Here is a 24,490-nt window from a genome sequence, read left to right on the forward strand (position 1 = left end):
AACAGGGATGGATCTTGCAAAACAACACTGTTTTGCAAGAGGTTTTGCTCAGCTCCCTCTGCTGAGCATCCAAACCCAGCTCTGCCTCGTTGCACTGTGCGCCTCTCTGCGTTGCCCTGACCAGCAGATGGTGTCAGGCTCACCAAGTGACAACCACAAACAAACCTCGCACAGAAATGAACATTAACCACAAGGAGTCTGAGTGGCTCGTTAGAGCGCACAGCAAGTTGGACGTGCCAACTGTTGCTCCTGCTGCTTGGCAGGCACAGGAAGGACTAACACCGCTGTAAGCTGCAGCAGCAGCCAACACTGAGCAGGTAACACATGAGCCAGGGACAGGAGAGCTGCCCAGGAAGAGCTCCTGTACTTTGCAGCATCCATTTTGTGGAAGGATTTTAAGCAGACTTTTTGGAAACCCAAGCAGACACTGTGAAACTTCCTCTGTGAAAGCAATCCATAACACTCCCACTGACCCACTGCATGGTGGATCTGTGTGAACGGTCATGCCACGCTCTATGGGGCCTTTGTGACTGCCCCTTGGAAGAAGTCAAACTCAATTTCCTTTGTAATCTAAGGCTGAACTCCAGCTTGGAGGTTGAACAGCAAATGCAAATGGCATGGCAACAGCTAGAGTGCTTTGTCAACATCTAACAGAAAGGTTCAGTGTTTTTTTTTCTAGTTTCTTGACAGCTTCTGTGCCAAGTTTTAGCCCACGCATCAATTATGTATTCCCTTTAAAATTAGACTACAGCAAAGCACAGCTGAAAAAATCAGCAAAAGAAAAATTAGGTCCAACTGCAAAGATTTGGTAGTTGCAAATGCAGGCTCTGTTCTGGTATCTTTATAAATTGGTGAAAATTTACATTCAGGCTTTTAGGTATTTATTATCTCATCCACTATGAAAAGAATTCTAGAGAGCATCAATTTACATTAAGGTTAGTAATAGCACTAACAAGCTCCGTCTCCTCGATTGTGCTCTTCTCTACTTGCTTAATGAAATTCCTCTATTTTTTCCTAAGAGACCCAAATTAAACCTACTTTGCCTTGTAGGTAAGAAAGAGAGCTGCCATAAGCAATCTTCCATCTGCATGTTGCAGATGTACATAATAGTAGAAACATGTAAGTCTTTCTTATTTCAGTCAGCAGACTAATTTCATTTTTACTGCAAGTCTACTTGCTGTATTGTATGTCTCATTCTGAAGTTTTTCTCCTCCTTGCCCCAAAGCAACATACATTTGAATTCATCTTTGCATTTCAAAACTCTATTTACACTTGGATGACGACGTCTCCTATCAGGCACTGGGTACATTTCCTCATTACTGGTCCCCAGTGTGTTCAGTCTTCATTTCCATTCAGTCTTGACTCCCCTGGGCAGCAGGGAGAAAAATGATGAGGGTTTTGCTACCTGGATCCTTTTCTCAGGGATTTGACTCAATCTCAGACCCAGCAGCTTGTTTCAGAAAGATGCTGGAAATTTACCATGCCCCAAGAAAACACATCACCAACAAGTAAGAACGAATACCAAACACTTTCCATATACCCACACTCACCCCCTGCAGAAGACAGTGATCTCCTACCTTTGTGAGGATAGTTTTCCCATAGTTCTTGGTGCTGGTTAAGCCACTGTTCAAATAGATGTCTTTCTTGGCAATTTGACTATAATAAGCTACAGAAATGAGAGAGAAATAAGTCAAATTGTACAACATTCATTTTTTTTTTCAGCGGGAGGGGGAAGAATCCATGTTTGGGGAAAATAACAGCTTTACTATGCCCACAGACTAACTGCTGAGACCCTGCCTTTTCCCAGTTTTTTGCGGTAGGGAGTTTTTCAAGCACAGTATAAACAGCTCACATACTGCAGAAAAGGAGAATATAAGAAACATCCACGGCAGTACTATCTGCAATTTCAGAACTGCTGCAAGATGTACCTACACAAAGCAGCACTCAGTCTAGCCAGGCCTTCACAGGGCTTCTTTGCTTTGGAAAGCCTAATGACTTTTACCCTTCCCCACCTCCTCCTCCTCACTTCAGCCAAGAAAAAGGCTGTGCCTTCCATCCTGAACTCAACCACTAGAGACTACGCAAGTGACACATCATGCCCCATGGAAGATATGAGGGTGAAATACAAATAACGAAGAATAGCTTTCAACACACAATTGGGGGGAGGCAGGGGGGGAAGAAGTTGTCTTGCCTTTTGGACAAATGCCACCATGGCTGTTAGGTCTGGGAGAGCCAACATAAGCTAATCCAAGTGTTCCCATATCAAAATCTTGATATGTAAAGAGATGAGCAAGGCACACGTGAGCTGCCTTTTCAGCAATATCAAAGCTAAATTGCTTTAAAGAAAGAAAAAAAAAACAAAATCCAAGTCTTAATAAAACACTTTATAGCATAATATCAGAAATACATTGATAGAACATTCATCTAATGAGGCAGGCATTTTCTAGATCTGATTAAGCTGTAAACAAGCAGCTGCTTTTCTCTCCTACAAAGCTGCAGAAAATTAAATGGATATCCAAATACACTGTACACCTTATGTACATAATTGTTTGTTCATTTCCCCTTTTCAAAGGGAGAAGAAACCAGGTGCAATAACCTGATGAAGTTCATAAGCCAGTTAGTCTCAGGGCCGGACAAAAGTCACCTCTCTGTGGATCTTGCACTTGTACAGGCCTGTCTTTCTGACATAAGCCACACATTAATAATGCTAGTTGGTTTGTACTCTACAATACTACAGTGAAGCCACTTAGCATGGGCTGCAGTGCACGTCAGCTAGTTTTCCTTTGTGTAACATCTGTACATCATGTGGAGGAAGTACAAGAGTTTCATCTGTTAATAAAGAATGTCTGTGTAAAGCGAGTAATTCTCTGTACAGGGCGCAATTTGTCAAGGGTTACAGCCTACCTCAAGCAGCATTTTCACATCCCAGGCATCTTTCTTATCATCTGGATGACTTTTTGCCATGTTGTAATGCTTATCTCCAGGTTTTACATGATTTGGTTCATTGTGGATGATAATCTATGTTTAGAAACAGCAACAACAACATAGAGGAAATTTGATCATTTATAGCTATATATATAAAAAAAAGTGTTCTCCTTCAAAATGTAAGAAGCGAAAGAAGCGAAACTCAAGAGTCTGCATTCTCGCAATGGTAAATCCTCAGCCACTATAATTAAGATACACTGACCACATCATGAGCAACTAAACCAGCTGTTTAATAAAGAGTAACACTACCAGTTTTCACTGTAACATTCTGCTTTGAGATATGTGTTGCTATACCAAAAAGCAAATACAACTGTGATTTACATTTAGTATAAATAACCCCAATCTTAGGGTTCTATTTAACCAGAACAAATTTTAGATGACTGATATGTTCTCAGTGGCCTAGAACCAACTCCTCCACCTCCAAATTAACTCCCCCTCTTACCAAATAAGAGGAAAGTGTTCATTAAATTATTTCTCTAGAGCCCTTCCTAGCAAAGGGGCAGCTAATTTGTACCATGACACACACTGCATTCCACAGAGCAGACAGATTCCTAATCGTTTATTTGCCATTTTCCAGGTTTCTGTGTACTTACTTTCAGGAGACAATCTGCAACCCTGTACCAGACTGCTACCCTATTACCATATTACAATGTCTAAGGTTAATCATTAAAGCTCCTCAGGCAGGGATTTGTGCTTTTTCTTATGTATCATTACATTCAGGCTTTGTAAGATAAGCACTAGCCACAGACAGAAGATATTTACGTAAGAGTACGTCTGACTGAAATAAGATTTTTCATATTCAGGAAGAAAGCACCTTTCAAGTAGGGAAAGACTCTCTTGTAAACTCCCCTAAAAGCTGTAACGAGCTGAATATGGGCACGCTGTGTCAAATCATCAACAACACCTCCAGTAAGACACTAGTTCAGAATACTTCTGGCTGGAGTTAATAATATAAGAATTGGTTATTTTAGCTCTAATCCAGATAAAATAATCAGAAGCTCTAGTGTCTAAAACATATTCTTGTGCTTTAAATTTTAAAGCCGTGGCATAGTTCAGTGAATACCTGCTCTATCTGTATGCCGTACCCGTTGAAGGCCCCGTTGTCCCAGGAAGTATTTCGGTAGATGTCATCTACTCTGTCTATCAATTCAATCTACATAGAAAAGAAAAATAATTTATTTAGTTTTGAGCTCTCATGTAATGAAGATCAAGACACTCAGGAAAGCTGCAATACTTCTATATCTAGAAACACTCATTTCAAAATAAAATTGAATCTCGTAAAACATAAGACTATTCACTGTTCCAAGAACAACAGTACAAGGATTCAGAAGTGTAGTATCAAATATCCCTGAAAACATTTCATCACAAAAACAGTACAAATCTTGCCATTTTTCACTTTGATTTGTATAGCAGGAGAGAGATAATGTTAAGAACAAGACATCTTGGGAAGCATTTTCTTCATAAACTAGTTTTCCAGGTTTCTTTGAAGGGATGGGCAGAGAGGGTTGTTTTTATTGTTCTGTTTTAGCACTATGCTTCACTGGTTTAACTGACTCCTGAGGCCTGCTTCCCTCTCCCAGCCAATAAACTATTATTTTCCTCATTTTGCTTGAGCATAAGGTTCCACAAAGTCTTTCTTCAATGCTCACAATCAATATCTCTCTTTTCAAGCTGTTCTAATCTTGCCCCAAATTTTATTGTTCTGCCAAAGAATCCTGGAAGAAGTTGAAAAAAATGATACAAGTTGCTTGTGCCTCTCCTATCAACTTTAAACATGTTTGGGTCATTTACACCAAGGTCATGAATCAGGAGATTCCAAAACTCTTACTGTAAAAAGGTAAGTTTTAGAGAGAAAAAAAAAATCCTTGCCACAACAAATGTGTGAAACAAGCAGTTCTGCTTATAAACAAGACTTGAAGATTATTTAACTACAGTATAATCACAATTATAAACATTTTAAAGCATCATATAGTGCTTGCCTAGGTAAAAAGCATGCACAGCCATGAAATAAATGCATATATTCTAGAAAAGTAGCATAAGTTTAACATGTGTTATAGCATGTTAAGCATGTGTTATAACTACTGCATCACTTTTTTATTTCTTCATTTACTCTAGCAAACAATAATGGAGTATATTTACTTACTAAATAGTTTATAGTAGTACTCTCTTCCCCACGGCCCATATACTTAAAAAAGCGATGATCTGCTACTACCAACATCTTGCACGTGTTCTTTGAGTTCTCGGAAACGGCTCTTTTCTCCCGATGGATGCTTGCTAATGTGAATGTTTTAAACATAATTAAATAAAACAATCAATAAAACTGTCCAGAGTTGTCTATATTATTCCTGTTTGAAACATGAACATCACTTTTGGGGGGAGTGGGGGATGGAGAATAACTCTTCCTGAGGTTTTGTCTTTGTAACAGTCCTTACCTTTTACAAGGAACGTACATGGTGAAACAGTTATTAAATAGATGTACATACATAGTTTTCACAGTCACAGCCTATCATAGCTCAAGATGGATTTTTTTCAAGTGATTATGGAAGCCAAACAGTGTCCTGCTGCACAGTGCATAGAAGGACAAAGTTGTTTTAACGTTCACCTTAAAAGCAAACTTGTACTGCTGTTGGCCATCACAAACCCACATTACCTAGGCCTGACCAAATAGCTTCCTCTATTTAGTCTGTACACTGATAGAGCCAAACATCCTTTCAGCAAGACAGGAAGGAACAGGCTGCCAAGAGTGACAGTTTCTTCCTTCTTCTTCAGTTGCTGGGCCTTTTTTTTTGGGGGGGGGGGGGGGGGAGGGGGTGGAGGGGGTAAAGAGGACAGTTGTTCCTGTGCCACTTCCCCCTGCCCCCCCCAATGACTTTAAAGAATTAACTGTTAAAACTAGAGGCAGCAGCAGAGATTACTGCCCAGGTTCCGATCTTACTTGCCTACACAAACAGAATTCCAGTTTTCATTTCCAAGGCTCTGCTCTCCCAGGGTACGGGCGCTCACCTTCACTTTGCTTGCTATCTTCTAGTCCTTTTGGCAACAGTTCTTCTTCATCCAGCTTTAAATAACCACACACTTTGGGAGACTGCAATCGTGAGAAATCTTTAATATCTTCAGATCTGTAGACCAGCAGTCTGTCATCTTGCACATTATCTACAAATCTCCAGAGTGGCTGACAGCATAACAAGCAAGGCAGAAATGCAAACACACGAATGGTTTCTGGTTAGAAACACACGAATGCAAACACTAAGTTTATACAAATAAAAATCATATATATAGTCAAATGTCTACAGTTCTATGTACGCATATACATACAAACAAATACACTGGACTGATTATTTTACCCACAGAAGTAAAACTAATGACAAAACTATTTCCTTAAAAAGCTTGTAGTAATCAACTCTTCACGCTACATAGGCATCAAGATCTAAGATTATCTCAACAAAATAGCATCAACCATCTGATAAGGCTGCAGAAGGAACAGAATTTTTCCTCTCTTTGAGAAGTGCAAGCTGAGGAGGCATCTCAGGCTTGTCTGTTCCCTCCTTAGCACTATCAAGCTAAGGAGACTCAATTGCCCTGGCATATATATATTTATCATCATTTCTGACTGACACAACCCTATTATACTATAGTCATAAGAGCTACAGCTTTACACTACTACATACAACGTGGCTAAGGACTGTCCTCCAGCCAAAGTCAAGCAGCCCAGACTGTCCATGTCCATACTGCAGGGCACAAGGTTCCAAGTCTCCTCAGGGCTTTAGGCAGTGACTTTCTGAACTCAAGACAGTTATTTTTTTAGCATGTGATGGTTTGGGATCAAAGCAGAATAGTCCAGAAACAAAAGTTGCACTAACGCAGCAACTACATGTCTGCAGCACAAAACTGAGGGTACATGTTGTATGTGCTAGGGCACGGCGTGGGGGTTCACATGGAGGTCCACCACCTTTCTGAATGGCATAGGAAGACCACAAAAGAAAATGCAGGTAAGAACTATTGGCCATAAAGCCTTTGGGAACTGTCCCTGACACATGCACCATTTCAGACAGGGCTGGTTAGCGGCTGAAGCTGGCCTGGGGACACACATGATGAAATGGCATAGACAAGTCGGAGCCTCAGCTCTATTACCCAGCTCTACTCACCTGCCCAGAGCTGCAAGGCACTGGAGGAGGGAATAGAGATGTGTTCAAAATACCCTTGGACCATAAATGCTTTTAGTCATAATAAGCATTACGTTCTCAATGCAAGACAAGTACAGTGGTTTGGGATATTCTAATCATATATTTTCCTACTTCAATGTGTTTGGATTTCTCAGGTTTACTCATAATTATGAATTTCCCTGATTTCGAGACAATTACAATATCCATATAACACTCACCCAGAGTTACTATTATTCACTCATTCCAACAACAGCTTCTGTCTGGGAATAACTGCACTGAAAAACACTTTTAGGGTAATCCTTAACTATGTATTTGTGGAATATTTCTTTTAAACTAATAGTTTAAAATAACATAAGCAATGAAAATGTTGAAAAATAGAAACGAGAGCAGAGAAAGATGATCTCCAAAGTTCTAAGAATGGAAAAAATTCCAAGATACAACAAAGCTAAAAATCTTTAAAAGCTCAACAACTCCCCCCCCCCCCCTTGGAAGACTGCAGTTTGTTGTTCTAGAGGACAGGTCTGCCACTTGTTACGATGTTATTTATTTCAGTTTCTAAAGCGTTCTCCTGCCTGAGATGTATTTTCTCCCAGTTGTATGTAAAACATGCTAATGTCACAGAATGGCACTCACTAATAAAATTTTAACACTTGTAAAAGTCAATCGGTTTCATATTTCTCTCCTTCCTCCCTACTTGCCCCAAAACAAACACCACTACCATGTCTGTTTTTAACTACAGAGGTGTCAACTTGACTAGCTAGAAAGAAAAACACCAATGGAAAAAAGAAAACATTGTTTTCAACAGTAAAGCATACCTCTATGTTGTATTCTTCTCCATCAGTATTGATTCTTACAGTAAAGTCTTCATCCCCAATATGTGCCACGACCTTGGAGTTATGCTCCCCTTAAAATAAGAGAGGAAAAATTATTTAATTCAGATCTATTTGCACTTTCCTACAGAAACACTGCTTGTGTAAAGAACAAAAACACCCCTCCCAACAACTTAAACTTCAAGCCAAAAATCTTTCCTCACTCTCTGAGGAATGCTATATTGACAACTTAAAAAAAAAATCAAAATAAATAAAGGGAAATCAAAACAGCCAACAACAACCATCCCCTCTGCCTTAATTTCCCCACTGTCATAGGAATCAAGATTTTGATTTATTTAATCAATACTGTTGCAGAAGGTGTTGTGATGGCTCTGGGGATTAGTAACAGGACACAGAATTTTTTTTGCCAACAAAAACAGTTTGGCTCTTACCACCACCAGACAGCAATTTCATGGCGTCAGCCTGCGTTCCAGTGGAACAGAGTTTCACCACATCACACGGGCAACACAAAAATCAAAACAACTTAGCGGAAGCATTAGTGCTTGACTAGAAATGGAGCAAGATACCCTTTCTTCCAGCAAAGTAATCTACAAAGATGGTTTAATACAACCATCAGGGTAACACAGCATGACCACTACCTGGGCTTTGTGTCCTGTGACAAGAAACACTTAAATCCCACATTCCAGTTGGAATTAAACCCACTATTATCAGTTTCAAAAGATCATAAACTGTTGCTTGAATAAATTATACCTTGATGTTCAGCCAAACCAAATGGAAGAGTCCTGTTTTTGAACTTTGGTGTAATAGCTCAAAAATCAAAACAAAACACAAAATCCGATGGACACAAGAATTAAGTTTCCGTATTCATCCTAACTGTATTTGATGAAAATACCCACAATATGCTATTTACTTTGGCCAAAAGACGTGGGCAAAGCTGTGCTTTCTCAGCACTGACACACACACATTCTAGTCCATACTAACCAACAACATGTCCAGTGAAAAAGTCTTGCCATTGAACACGATACTTCTTCTCCTTGCCTTCACCATCCACAATTAATGCTTGAAATTTCTCTGAAAAGTGTTCAGCAGTTGCAGTTAAGTATAATTTAAAGTGCCTGTAAAAGAATTTGTTGTCATTTATTTTAAGTAAACTATACACACAAGAGAAACAGGCACATTGGGGCTCCATTTTACTGAAGGTCCCAGAAAAGGTAGAAAGCATGAGGTCTGATAAACAGGCTACAAGCATATAATACATAACTAACTGTAAACTGTTAGTTCCCTATAGAACATTTGTAAAGTGTCAAAGAGGTTTAATAAAAACCAACCAAACAAAAAAACACATACACCAATATACACAACAGTCAAGGCTTGCTCATGGTGCACTTTTCCCACATGCATTCAAGTAAAATCAAGTACTACTAACAATGCATTGATTAAAAGGAAAAAAAAAAACAAAAAAAAACACAGACCAAGGAATCAGTTTTATCTATTCTGTTATCTTGAAGTTCTTCTCTTCTGAAATAATATAACTAGAAGACCCCAAACAGAAAATCTGAACGCTGTAAAATCTGATGAGAGAAAAACCCACAGCACACGGAATGTGACAAAAGCTAAAGGCTATCACACGAAGCAAGCAGAGAATCGTCTTTGGAGGGAGCCACGTGCACGCTTTGTCTGGGTGGGTTTCATGACAGAGATTTTGGTGTGCCCTCTAGCAATTGCTCCGCAGTTATCACTGGCAGTATTGTGAACTATTTGTTGCAGCACAAGTTCACCATGAAGCTAGCGCATACAAAGTAGTTTAAGATCGGGATAGCTCACATTTGATCCTCTTGAACTTTTATACTTGCTACTTAAAACAAAAAAACCTCCAAGCCTAGCCATAAAAAACAAGCATCTTGCAAGATAGTTGCAGATTTCTGGAGTGGAGAGTGGAGAGCTGAGGAAAGGCACGTGAAGAACACAGCAGACTGAGATGTCCGATGAACAAAATTGGCCTATGCTTTTTGAGACGTTATTCTCACACCCTCTCTCTATTTCAGATTCACAAGTTCAGCACTACAATAGCTGTAAGGGACTTTTCTGATGATCCAAGTAGCATCGCTAGCACATATGTGCCTGCTTTCTTATAGCTCTCCTCCTCCTTCCACTGTGTTTATAATTCCCTTTTTGTTAAAAAAAAAAAAAAAAAAAAAAAAAAAAGTTTTGTAGAATGGGAAGTTTATACTCAGTGGGAACAAGATAAAACCTCCGTGAAAACAAGTCTCGGGCAAAACAATACAACACACACATTCCTCAAGCTGCAGGAACAGGCTTTCAAGAAGGCAGTCAAGAAGTAAGATAGTAGCCAAGATGAAGTAAAAGTGAAATCCAACCTAGTTAGCAGAACTACTCTACATGAAAACAAAGGAAAGAACAAAGCAAAATAAATCTTAAATCACTGCCATTTCAACAAAAAGAAACGTGGCTCAACATACTGCTCTGACTCGCCCTTAGCCCCTCTTAAGTTACAAAACCATGCAAATCATTAACTTGTAAGAACTGGCCAATCATGGCAGAATGTATAACTATTTCTGTCCTTTGTGGATTATTTATCACACAGAATGAAAGAAAACATAAAATTATCAGCCACACACACACAAAAAAAAAGCTTAATTACCTTTGCAGGGCTGAAAAACTTAAGAGTCTCTCTACATGTGTCTCAGGCTGGAGGTCCCTCTTCTTCAGTGAGTGTTGCTGGATACTAGACTGAGAAAGGATATCATAGTCTGAAAGCATGGATTCAACTGTATCTGAAAGAACAACATGGAGAGCTGTAGAGTTTCAAAAGCCTCTCACGAACACACACACAAAACAGCAAAGGAAGAGAGCATCCCATTTCAATAGCAAGGAGATCCCAATTTGCTCCAATTTTAGATTAACTATTGCACGTTTCTGTAAAGGTGCATTTTATGTAGTCAATATATATCTTACACACACACACACACCCCACAGAAATCACAACATGAGTCAACATACCATCCAAGAAAGAAAAACAGTTTAATTAACTCCCTATAACAATTTTAGAGCAACTAAGCCACCATTTCTACTGCTACAGCTAGGCAGAGCATACACCCTCCCCAAGTACCTCTTGGAAACTAAACAGGAGAGAACATTTCCCATTTCTCCTGAACGGATCACTCTCTCTATTCATTTGCTATTTCTCATCTGAGTCTGAGGAAGAAAAAAAATTAACTCTGGAAACTCCTCCCAAATTCAATACAGATCAGGACTGAATTTATTAACTTTCCACCCAACTAGCCAGAAAATAGATAGCTACGTGGCTCAATCAGGAGTAAGTGGCCAGGCACTTCGTACGAGACATCTCCTGGTCTCCCAGGATGTTATTGCCCATCATACCAAACTCCTATGATTTCCCTATTCAGAACATGAAAATTTTTGATCAGGAGCACAAAAACCCTCGGGGGAGTTGCACACCAATTAAAAACACAGGTGAGTATTTTAACGATGCTGCCAGCTGGCAACTGCATGAACACACTCTGCCAACCTGCCTTCGCTCTTGCTGATAAAGCCTCCAATACAGCTCTCAAGCACAGGACGACAGAAAGGATTTCGCTTTAATGACTGTCTTAATCAACGATGAATCTGTCAGTGAGAGAGCTGCTACTGCAAGTGCCAATTTCCAACTCTGCATCAAGGAGAGATGCAAGGAATTAACAGTTGTCCAACAAAAAATGCCAAGTACTAACGGCGGAGGGAGAGCTATATAGACAGGCAGGAACAGGCCAAGCAGTCATATACAAGTAACTTGGCATAAGGCATAGGCAGTCTTCTTTCTTTTATAGTTTTAAGCCAGCCAAGAAGTATGATAAGGCAAGGGGAAACCACAGCCCCTGGTACACAAGGAGAGAGCGGCAACAAGGGGCGCTTATTTGGGAAGAAAGATTTTTTTTCCCCTCCTTTTCAGAGGAGGAAAAAAAAGCCAGTCACACTGCCAGGGACACACACGCGGTCCCTGCAGAGCCCAGCACCCCCCAGAGCAGGGCCTTCAGTGAGGCTCAGCACCTTCGCGGGACGCCTGCTCCCTCCTCTCCTCGCTGTACTTCGAGGGCACGTGCCTACACTACAGAAACGGGCTTAATAAAAATGGCCTTTTGTATTTCTTCAGGGCCCCAGACCAGCAGCCAGCACCATTACCTATCCACCTAACCCCATGCATTTTTCAGCTTCAAAATGACCACCACCACGAGTAGGTTCACAGTTTTACTGGCTCATGTGCAACAAGCCAGGATTGCTGACCTGAAATCTAGACTGGTGTAGCTCCCAAGATAACTTTAGATATTTATTTTTAAGCCTGACACTGAATACCCATGCGCATCCCCGAATAGGTGTCTTTAGGCTTCAAAAAGCCTTTAAGAAGCGTTATCACTGTAATTCTGGACAGGACAAACATTTGACTTTTTTTTTTTTTTTTTTTTTTTGCATAGGGAGAAAGGTGAGGAGAATTGTGTGCGTGTGTGTGTATGCACACGTGTTTGCGTACACTGAAAGCAGGGACGCTGAAGAAGCAAAGCAGGGAGCACCCTGCAGCCTCTCGGTTGCACCGCATCCTCCCCAGCCGGCAGCTCCCTGATCAATGCACTAAACGCATGCAAAAACCATTGCGCCAAGCGCGTGTGTTTTCTTGCACCAGAAGCCACAAAGCAGCCGTTCCCAGGCTGCTCCCTAGCAAGCTGCCCCTCCCCGGGCATTTAGCAACACAGGAAGGGCAGTGTGGTTGCAACTTCCTGATTTCTGTTTACAACCTGCAGGTTGAGAGCACCTGCGATCGATCGCTGTGCGTTTCGGGGTGGATATGAAAGCAAGCCTCCACCACTCTCCTCGCACTGCGTTTTCCCCCCCGATGCGGCAGATTGCTGCATTCCAGGCAGCACCTTGAGCACCAGCTTGCTGCACACTGCAGAGCTGGTTCACAGGAGACACATGGTGTGGAAACACCTTTGAAAAAAAAATAGTTCCTCCTCCCTCACCACCAAAAAAAGCCCATTACAACTCACTGCTTATTGTATGGCATCTTCTCTTATCCAGATCCGCTCGGGGGAAGGTAGGGACACGCAAGGAGAATGAGTTATGAAAGCGCTCATTAAGATTTAATTAAAAGAATTTAGAACTAGAACAGTTTAAGATTCCTCCAACGTGCTCAGCTAGAGCAGAGCCCTCAAGGAGCGAATGCACGAGTGCGATACGCAGGATACCAAACGGGGGCTCGGCACGCTGCCGGGGGCGGCCGAGCCGAGCACCAGCTCTGCCCGAGGGGCAGCACCCGGGCTGCGAGGATACTTCTGCCGCTCACCAGCACCCCCCACGTGCGAGAGCGCAGCTCCGTACCCGGGGAAAGCCACACTAAAAAGGCGAGGTGCAGGTGCTGCTACTAATGACTCGAGTCTCAGCTTCGTGGCAAGAGACTCGAAAGTCTGCTAACAAATTTAGTTTGTTATTTGGTAGGCAAAGAGAACTTCCGAGGTCCTACTCCACCTCAACACGCTCAAATACCCTTCTGGAACTGCCTACAGAGGCACAGGAAAAAATAACGAGATCTAGAGAGTTGATGAAGATGAGTAAGAGGACTTTGCTAAAGTAACAAATGAAACACAGGGCACTCCTAGTTCCTGTAACACTGAAACAAGAATGCACTTGTTAATATTTCCTCTTACCCTTTCCTAAATTTGTTTGCTTTTAATTTTACCCACGATATATAATTAGCTTTTAAGACTTGCTGCTGCTAGACACAAGTCTGTAAACAAATTCAGGTATCAGACGAATGTAGAGGAAAACACACTGGCAACACACTAAAACCTATATTTTTCTGTAAAAAATTCATATTGAAAATGAACCCATGCTGTTTATTCAAAATAAAAGGTGAAGAGGCATTATTTTAACAAAATATATAATTGTACAGAGCCCAACTGTACAGCACTGCATGGATGGAAGCCATAATAATAATGAAATACTTGACTATTTTTTGTTCAAAATTAATAACCATTTTAGCATTCCTTTTTCATTATCTTCATTGTGGTCCAAGAGTCATTCCCCCTGGGCTTCTACAAACACAGCTGACTCAAGTCTTCCCAAACCACTTCCCTGTGGTTCCTCCCATTCTGTCCCCTCTTTGATTTTTGCATTCTTCTCTTTTTGGAGGAGAACAGCTTCATTTCATTCTGCCATCCTCATTTTATGTTCCCCTTTCTATGATAGCTAGTCTTTGCCTTGATGAATCTTTTTTTTTTCCTGGGAGGGTGGACCCCAAAACTTCAAGATATTCACCAAGCACTAAAATTTGTAACAGAAGCAGAAAACGGAGAAGGGTGACAAGGGCAACACTCCAAAGTCCTCAAGCACAGACCCACAGCAGTGACTTCTCATCTGCTCCCAACTCTGAGATCATCAACTGTTTCCTCCCCCCCTTTTTTTCACCTCCTATAAAGACTAAAAACAAAACCAGACTTCCAGTGTCACTAGACTTCGCAGTCCAACTTTAGCACAGGAAAGTATCTTTTGAGTAAGTTACATGCCAACACGCGTTGTGTCAGACGGCTCCGTCAGCAAAGAAGGTGCTGAGCAACAGAGCAGTTCACTGGAGCTGGGGGCCACTGCATATTTTTAAGAGAAGATGTTTTTCTCCGAGCATTCAGCTTCCAATTGAAATACCATTGCCATCTTTTTCCAACCACCTCAGCTTTCATAAGCAAAACAATAAATTCCCATGGTCTCACACTCAATCTATTGCCCTGAAAGCAACAAGTAAGATGTGGCAAGTGAACCATTTCATAAACAACAGTCTCTCGAACTGCTTTACTTATATAAAGGCTAAGCTTGTCTAGAAGCAAGAAATTTTAACCCAGAAGAAGTAACTAATATTTTTTTAAGTCTTCTTCAGGGTTATTGGATGACAGAAAACATCTCTACTTAAAACCACAAAAATCTAACAATATTTTAAAATATTACTTTTGGGAATTAAAAGTGACCACAAAGGTATCAGAGGAGTTTGCAGAAATGACTGTGGTTATTTCCCCCACCACCTCAGAAGGAATAAAAATGGAAGTGAGTCTTGTGTGGAAAGGCCCTGGGATGAAAAGCTCAGAGAGAGTAGTCCAAGAAGCAGCACAGCAAACACACTACTGGCATTTTAAGACTGAAAAAAGGGTTCTAGCCCCTATTTTGTAGGGCGCTCACTGACTGCAGCCTGGGTCCTGATCTCCAGCTGGTTTCCCATGGATATCAAAAACCTGTGAGGTGCTAATTAATAACAACTTATTCTCATTTAGTTAGAGAGTGACTGAATGGTTGTAGGGCTCCATATTCTTCATTAAGGTTTCAAAAGATGGTCATCTCCATACATAAAAATGTTTGAATTTAAAAAAAATCAGTGACTTCAAATGCAACTCACAATTTAAGTCAGAATTGAGAATAGGGGGAAAAAATGTAATTTAACCTTAACCATATGGGTGAAAGCAAGTCATCATCATTCTACATAAAACAGCTGCATTTGTCTGTGATACCAGCAAGTTACTATTTGCAATATTGCGGTATGGTTTGACCGAGATCACCTTTCCAGTGAGTGCTAATGGAGGAGAAGCCCAGTCAATTCACACCTGAGTCAAATATAAAAAGGACTTTGCAAGTCAGGAGGTGATGCAGTCAGGCTCAAATATTTATGGATACCTCTGCTCAACGGTTTACACTAGTTTTAGGAAACTGTTACTGAAAAGGTCACGATGAGAAAATCCATCTGGGGAAAGCTGCTTGTTAACATGTGCAGTCAAATTTTCCTCCAGTGCATCTGGTACCGAACCACTGCCAAAAACAGAAAACAAAGCGAGCTGGAGCTCCCCTACCGCACGCGCAAGAGCCCGTGCTTCCAGCAGCCTGGATACATCGCGGGTACATGTTTCCACCAGGAATCTGGCGCTGTTTTGCTCAATGAGTATATAGAAACAGAAGAACCAGTGTGAAAAACCAGTTCAATGTAAGGACTGAATACATGTCAGATGCTTATTAAATACAACAGGGTAAGTTTTACACTCTGTTTAAACACACTTCTGGACAAACTTGTTAGTAACGCTGGCCAGCCACACTGGTGTTACTGAATGTTTAAAGCATGTTTCTGAATTGATCCCAACAGCACCAAACTTGCTAAACCACATCAGAAAACAAAGTGCCTGGACGCAGTTAGTCACCAGCCCGGCGCAGACGAGGCCTCAGGGTGCAGTTACACAGCCGTCTCTCTGGGAGGTAAGGTAGGGTGCCGGCTTACTGTGCACCAGCTGCTCCACCGCGCACGCTTTCTGTGCGGTGACACACACAAAGCTACCTCAAACTTATCCAGGTTCAGAAGTGCCCAGTGATGCCTACCATGGAAAAGCTAATAACCTACAAAATACCTTTTAACTTATCTCAGGAAAAAAAAACTTCTTCATATAGCTAAACCCTTACACCACTCCACAATTTTCCCATATTACTACACAGAATTTGCACACTTATGGAAATATTCATACTGTCCAGAAATAGGTGAATATTTTCCTGAGACTGTACAGATCATTAAGCTGCTATTTCTGATTATTTTGGATTAGGTTGAATATCCCCAATAATTTCTCTTCCTTATTTATAGAATACTTCACACATTTTTTTTCCTTCACTAAATACAGCCTTAAACAGATATCAGAGAAACATTTATTCAGTTTCTTCTACTTAGTTTAATAACTCAGTATCTGCCTTATTAGTGGAAGCAGAGAGTACTTTTCTAAAACAGTGCAATATGCTGCTCAAACACTGGAAAGCCCCATGAATTATCAATCTCACATGCAAAGTAAAACCAGGGCAATACAGCTATATCATCAAAACCTAGCATGGCGTCATATGACTTGATGATCAAAAAAAGAAATAAATTAAACAAACAAGAAAATCACATGCTTTCACATATCCTGCAGACAAGAACAGCCAAGTCACAGGATGTAATCTTCTCTGGAAGAGGTCATTTGTCTGGTTTTTCGAAAAAACCTGACAGCCTGACTACTGTGCTTATATACCACACCACAAAATTGTGCTGTCTCACAAAAAAATCTGAGTGGAGTAAATTACAGGCAGAGATTAATAACTAACCGGGCTACACTTGTAAGACAACCCCCTTACCCCTCCAAATTTGACTGCACTTCTTCTCCTTTTGAATATGATTTTAGACTTGTTCAGATGCGACCTTTCAAAATTCTAGGAAGGCTGAAGGTATTGAAAGACAGAACTTTACAATTTTGGTAACAATCTGGAAAAGGAAGCTGTCCCGGATACCAAGCACTTGTTCAGCACATCAGCTGATGGGTGGGTGGCAGCTATAGGTGCCTTCCTGCCTAAGAACCGATCTTCCCCTCCCCACTAATGCATAGTAAGAGCAGCACAGAATAAAAATGGACAGTGCAAACAGAAAAGTAGGACGTGACTAACTGAGATAAACAGGGGCTAAAAAGCATACAAGCTGTGGGCTGACAAGCAATATTGTCACATATATCTGGGATGATGAAAGACACGACACAGTCCAGACCCTTGTATTGAGAAGGCTGCAAGAAATGCCCGAAACACACATACTGGAAAGTGGCGTATGAGATTTGTAGGCAGAATGGCAGGATACCATAATTCAAGCAAAAGGTTAAGGAACTGCCACGCTCCTTTTAACAAAGTACTGTTGATCAATCTGGGAAAGAGGCAGACCCAGACTCCTGCAGTTTATAAAAAAGCTGAAAAAAAATCCGCCTGTTTATAATAGATGTTAAATCTAAACTTCTATCTCAAATATAAATCTCTACTGACTAGTAAATGCCTAATTAAATCCTGGCGTAACTTTGGTGTTCGAGCAGGAGAACTCTGGGCTAAAGAGTTTGCTCTCTGTGTTTCCTCGCTTGACCCTTCTAACCACAGAACAGAAAGCCACTGCTGGTGTTTTTGCACACAGAGGGAATTTCACAGTATTAGAACAGCAAATGCAAGATGAATCACTGTTGCTATCACTGACAACAGCAGCAATGAAGCTGTCAGTTTTTACTGTGGGAGAGGGAAGGAGAGGAAAATAAACAAACAAAAACCAACCTACTTCACCTCCACAACCAAATCTCAAATGCAAACAAGAATTTTACTTTTTGGCTACTTACAAGTTAGACCAGAGCAGTAGTGTCAAAATACAAATTCACATCAAGGACATGATTACGTTCTCATTTAAAATAAATCTTGCAACAGTTAAAGGTAATTCTTAATAATTGGAATTGAACGTAGAGGCAGGTGACTACATTTTGCTGACTTTGAGTACTTCTATCAGAAAATCCATTTTTATCACATTTTCTTATTTTTTCAGTTGGACCTATTATTGACAGATTCACATGAATAAGGAAGAAGAAACAGAGAAAAGTACTTTAATATCTCTGTAGAAAGTACTTTAATAAAAGTACCTCTATAGAAAAGATTAGTAATGCACAATCCAAAATACACATTGATAATTTATTTACGTTCAATAAGGCCTTGCCTACATGAAGCATTAGGTACAGAACAACTGGTACAGATGAGTGTGTCTTCATCACTTTGCTTGTAAGACTCCCTATGGAAATTACTGCATCCACAGACCCTTGCAACAATTCTGAAACCACTGCCCAGCATCCTGGACAGGCACACTCAAACTTTGGCATTTGGAGTCAAATGAAGAACTAGCACAATCTGAATAGCCATGGTGCTTCACAGGATCTTAAAAGAGGATAAGAAACAGTAACAAAAAAGGGAAGACTATGCTAGGAAAACTGGTTACACTAAATTTTCCCTATGAAGATAAGGCCTAAATTGATTATCAAAAATGCAGTCTGTAACATCATTACGTTAAAAAAAAAAATCCAGATAAAACTACATCCAAGAAGAAATACTATTTGCATTATTTGCCTCTTACCTAGGCATTGCCTTCGTCTCCAAGAGATCCTTCAGTCCAGAAGGAAGAAGTTTAATCTTCCATAAGGATTTTGTCACTCATTATCTTACTGCATGCTCTTGACACTGAAATAAACTTCCAACTCCGTAACCCTTTCACAGCTGGTTAAGTTCTTGGCCTTAAAGACTTCCTGTGTTTTGTCACATTAAGTGTGATGCACAATCCAAAACTGACTGTGAATTGTTTTATGCTACCTTCTGTATCACTCAACTCCCCCCAGCTTCTTCATCAACACCCCTACCTTCCCCTCCCCATCCAACACCTCGTGAATTCTAGTCTACTAATGTGCATTACAGGTTTGTATTGAACCATTTATACTGGTCCTTTCTTTTGCCAGTGCAATTCATGCAGGGTTATGCATGGTAAATGTGCAGTCTGGAGAAGAAGAGTCAAGCCCAGGTTATCTACTTCAGATTTTGATGTAACACAGCAGGTTGAAAACAACTACCAGTAAGTGATAGAAAGAATGTCAGCTGCCCTAGGAACAAGAAAAGCTGTCATTTATTTCCTTCAGTTCCCTGTCTGGCTTGTGATAAAGAAATCTCTTTCAAAGTAAATGATATTAGAATAAAACACATATTACATACAGCTAGACTATACGCTAGGCAATACAGTTGTGGATACACACTGTTTAGTTACAGCACTCTAGTAACATCACTGTGCTGTAAAACAGATTCAAGCATAATAAGTAAGTATCTTTAGATACAGCGTTATATTCAACAACAATGAAGCTCAGTATTTGCACTGCTGTTCTTTACAAGTACCTTAAGCCCTATTATCAATCAGATATGTCTAAGCTTCAAGACAAACAGCATTAATGTTTAATAATTATAAAAGGTTATCTTCAGAGAGAAAGGCCAACTGAGAGAAAAATTTTAAGAGCTAAAGTTGACACTAATTTTTCAAAGGTGAAACTACAATAACAGTCATTATAATGACCAGTAGAGTTACATTTCTTCCAGAAGTGAATCCTTGCTGTTAATGTTATAAAAGAAAGCTCACTTTCAGAATAGCCAAAGGCAAATTAAACTGATGCTACTACTGTCTTACCTTCATCTCCCACCTTGAGCATCATCCCTACCTCCTCCCTTGAGGAGGGCAGGTACTTGGATAGTCACACTGAGCTAATTCAAGAAGCTGACACAAAGAAAAAAAAATCAAAATGCACACAGACACCCTACTCCCTACCAAAAAAGTGACAACTTTCAGGTGGTTTAGCTCCATGAACATGCTCACAAGAGCACAGCTGGGATTCACAAAGCTGAAGAGAGGTATATGGCAGTCTCAATTTAAATCAGTTGAAACTGCTAAAGCACCACACCCTAGGATTACTCTAACTGAAAAATGCTAGGAAGTGATCCATGTTTTTCCATTTACTTATCCTATGTTTTGTCAAATCCTATTTTTCACTGTATAATCTTTTTTTTTTTTTTTCTTGCTGAAAACATCTTTAAAGAGATAAGCAAGAAAGTTTTTAACAGAAATCACTAAGGAAGATTCAAGGATTATTGCTTGACAGAAGTCTGAACTATTTGGGTTTGCAGAACTGAAGCTCCAGACTCAAAACAAAAAAGTAAAAGAAGCTTTAAGGAGGAAAAAAAAGATATTTCAGAAAACAAAGCTGCTTATAAAATGAGGGGGTGGGGGGAAGAACTCCAGCAAGATCAACATAAAACCACAGTAAAGCAGGCAAAATAATTTTGAATAATAGCTTCTGAAAGGCATAAAACTAACGGTTGAAGTAGTTTTTATCATATCAAAATACCCCAGCCAAACAATTAAGGTGGCTTGTCAAACAAAAAAGGTGCAGAGAAGAACCAAGGATGCCAAAGGCCAAAACCAAAAAGCAAAAGAGTAACTGACATTAGTATTCAGAGGTTCACAGATGAGGTTCAGGTTCCCTGAGCAAAGCTTGTCTTGATGGGATGAATCTAAAGAACTGTTTCTAGCTAAAGACTCAAGAAAAGAAGCTTTAGAATAAACCAGTAAAATGAGCTGTAAGTCACCAGTCTTATCTGAACATATTGACCTAAGACTTATAAAGCACTGGAAGATGAAACTGTTGAACTATTAGTTCTGGTGTGCCAATATGTGAAACTGGTGGTGTTACAAGGGGAGTTAAAGGTGGCAAGTGCAGCAACAGCTTTCAGAAGGGCTCCAGGTACAATCTAGGGAACCAGTCAACAAATACGCTCAACTTTCCTACCTGACAAATTGGTAAGATAAATAGGAAAAAATAATCAAGTATGAATTTATCCGGCTAGATAAGATACTAGGGAACAGTTTACATTACTTCTACAAAGACATAGTGCCTCAAGTATTTATCAGCCTTCTGAAAGGATCAAATGTGTGAGTGAATGTAATACATCTAATGGAGCATGCCTGGATTTTCAAAAATTTAGACAAGCTCCTGCAGAAAATGCTTTTATAAATTTAGTTTATGAATGACATAGCACAAAATTTCTTCAAATATTTTGTTACTAAGTGTGAAATAACAAGAAAAAAGCCTCACTATGTATATGCAAGGTTTTCATCATAGTTATTACAGCTTAAGAAAAAAGACTATTAAACAACAGAAAATGCCAAAAAACTGCTCAATAAAAACAGAAAACAAAACCAAAAGTATTCATCACTTTGCTCCTGTACAAATCCATGGTACCTTCATATCACAATTATTGCCCTGCAGTCCTGGCCATACATCTCAAAAAATGATCCAATACAGATAGAAATTGTGCAGACAAAGGTAACAAAGATAATTAAAGCCATGAAACTGTTCCCATACTAAGAAATATTCTACAGATTAATCATTTTAATTCAAACCAGAGGTGACAGAAGAGACAAACAGAGGTCTGTAAGTCACTAATAGTGTGATGAAAATGAATAATTGTTCCATCATTTCTGATTTAAAAAATGATGTATCCACAGAAATAATTCAATCTTAAAAACAAATAGAAGAAAGGAGTTTTCCCTCCATTCAGTACTTAACTGAAAAACCTCACAGACCAGACACAGCGTTATAAAAGCAAAGAGTATAAAAGACATCAGATGAAGATCACAAATTCATAGCAGGCAGGTCCTTCAAAAGGTATAAAATATGACGGACCAAGACGCTACCTCTGTTTTAAGAGATCCCTAACTGAGCTGAAGCAGTAAGTCAGGACAGAGATCGTTCTTTATCTCACTGGTTTCCTCCAGGAGCTATTTGCCGAGGCCTGCACAGAGCAACGTTAATCCGACGTGCGGGAGAGGCGGACAGAGGGGCAGACCGGGTTATTTGCTGGGAAAACTGTCCAAGACGTACGCAAAGGAGGGGGACTCCAAGCAGCCTCCACTGGCAGCGTCAGCTGGAGACAAGACATCGGACCAGGTAACAAATGGCCATTGCGTCTCACAACTCATCTGCCAGGCCAGTGATAACCTTTAAAAGCCCATGTGAACGTTCGTGCTTTGTACGTTTAATACAGGGCATTTCGTTCAGTTTGCAGCGAGCCCATCACTTCCCAGTTCTCTCACACTAACGCAGTGCAATTCCATTTGCGACTTCACCGCTCCAGAGCAAACGTTTAGAGGTAAAACTGTATGGAAATCAACCAAAGCAACAGTCCTCCTCCACGTTAAGCTTTCTAGAAGCCACATTCAGACCAAATAGCTGCAGGCTCTCTCTGCAGCGGTGACTCCTCAACCCGAGCTACGAAGGGAAGTCGTTTATATGATTACCCAGCCTTAATATAACGCAAACTGCCACAAGGAAAATTCCTTAGCAGATCTCCAGCGTGAAGATAAAGCTGCCTGCCTCACGCTCCTCGTGGGGGGCGGCATCCCCCTGCACTAGGCGCTAGCGATGCCTTCAAGCCCGCAGGAACGGGGCCTGCACGGTCTGCAGCCCGCCCGTGGGGCGGGACCCCCAGCCGGAGGGCAGGATGAGGCCAGCCACGGTCCCACAGGGACCTGGTGGGGGCCTCGAGCACCCCCCCGGCCCAGCGCTCCCATGCCGGGGCAGCTCTCCCTGCCCGCGAGGGCTGCGGCCCTCCCCTCACAACCCCTGCCCCCAGCACACTGCCCCCAACCCCCAGAGCAGCAGACTCTCCCCCCCCCGCTCCTCAGCAGTGGGCTCTCCCCACAACCCCCCCGCCCCCCAGTAGTGGGCTCTCCCCATCCCCCCCGCCCCTCAGTAGTGGGCTCTCCCCATTCCCCCCCCCAGCAGTGGGCTCTCCCCACACCACCCCCCCCGCCCCTCAGCAGTGGGCTCTCCCCACACCACCCCCCCCGCCCCTCAGCAGTGGGCTCTCCCCACACCACCCCCCCCGCCCCTCAGCAGTGGGCTCTCCCCATCCCCCCCGCCGCCCCTCAGCAGTGGGCTCTCCCCATTCCCCCCCCCAGCAGTGGGCTCTCCCCATTCCCCCCCCCCCGCCCCTCAGCAGTGGGCTCTCCCCATTCCCCCCCCCGCCCCTCAGCAGTGGGCTCTCCCCATTCCCCCCCCCCCCGCCCCTCAGCAGTGGGCTCTCCCCATTCCCCCCCCCGCCCCTCAGCAGTGGGCTCTCCCCATTCCCCCCCCCCCGCCCCTCAGCAGTGGGCTCTCCCCATTCCCCCCCCCGCCCCTCAGCAGTGGGCTCTCCCCATTCCCCCCCCCGCCCCTCAGCAGTGGGCTCTCCCCATTCCCCCCCCCCCGCCCCTCAGCAGTAGGCTCTCCCCACACCACCCCCTCCGCCCCTCAGCAGTGGGCTCCCCCCCGCCCCACACAGCAGCCGCTGCTACCCCACGGCAGAGGCGGGACGCCCCCTCCCCCAGCAGCGGTTCCTGGCAGAGGCGAGGCGCCCCTCTCCCCACCCCCTGCCCGGCTGCAGTGGTCCCTCCCCCTCCCCCCGCGGCTGCCATGGTCTCGCCCTGCCCCTTACCGTAGTGCTGACTGCGCGGCGGGCGCCCGAGCGCCTCCAGCCCGCCCGGCCCCCACAGCAGCACCAGCGCAGGGACCAGCCACAGTCGGAGCCTCATGGTCCGAGCGCGGCTCCCTCCCGCCCGTCCGCCGCTCGCATCCAGCCCGCCAGGCTTCGCCGCGCCGCTCCCGCCCGCGCCGCGGCCCCCTCGCGCCGGGCCCGCCGCCCTCCAGGGCCCGCACCCGGAAGCGCGGCGGCCCGCGGAGCATTGTGGGTGCGGGCGGGGCCGCCATCTTAGCCGGGGCGGCGGGCGCGGAGAGGAGGCGCAGCGGGGGCAGGGGCGGGTGACCCATCCCCGCGGGTCAGCCCCGCCGTCTGGTTGCCGCGCCGGGGCGGGCAGTGCCGGGGCGCGGCGGGGGCCCGCGCATACGGCGCTGGAGATGCCGTCCCTGTGGGGTGCATGCAGGGGAGAGACTTCGCTAGGTTTTGTGTAGTTTTCCTGGCGCAACCGGTTGTTCATGACACTGCATACAAGTAATTAACGGTGGGTCTGTGAATGGGCTCTGTACCGAAGTGGCACATGTGATTGTCCTTGAAAACGCGTGTGTTTCCTAGGTAACA

General features: G+C 42.6%; 1 protein-coding gene across 1 annotated transcript in view; it reads right to left on the bottom strand.

The window, feature by feature from the left end:
- The window catches only part of ADAM17 (ADAM metallopeptidase domain 17), a 36,165-nt gene extending 12,109 nt beyond the window's left edge, over window positions 1-24,056 (bottom strand). The window contains exons 1-10 of the mRNA XM_062573026.1: window positions 23,891-24,056; window positions 10,641-10,773; window positions 8,960-9,093; window positions 7,964-8,052; window positions 5,989-6,157; window positions 5,129-5,259; window positions 4,049-4,138; window positions 2,905-3,018; window positions 2,192-2,336; window positions 1,578-1,666 (exon numbers count right to left, since the gene is read on the bottom strand). Coding sequence (XP_062429010.1) covers window positions 1,578-1,666; window positions 2,192-2,336; window positions 2,905-3,018; window positions 4,049-4,138; window positions 5,129-5,259; window positions 5,989-6,157; window positions 7,964-8,052; window positions 8,960-9,093; window positions 10,641-10,773; window positions 23,891-23,987 — 1,191 coding nt within the window. The 5' untranslated portion in view covers window positions 23,988-24,056. The remainder of the gene's footprint in view (window positions 1-1,577; window positions 1,667-2,191; window positions 2,337-2,904; window positions 3,019-4,048; window positions 4,139-5,128; window positions 5,260-5,988; window positions 6,158-7,963; window positions 8,053-8,959; window positions 9,094-10,640; window positions 10,774-23,890) is intronic.
- Window positions 24,057-24,490: the final 434 nt, after the last annotated feature.

The sequence above is a fragment of the Rhea pennata genome, chromosome 3 (genome assembly GCF_028389875.1).
Source record: "Rhea pennata isolate bPtePen1 chromosome 3, bPtePen1.pri, whole genome shotgun sequence".
NCBI classification, from domain to species: domain Eukaryota; kingdom Metazoa; phylum Chordata; class Aves; order Rheiformes; family Rheidae; genus Rhea; species Rhea pennata.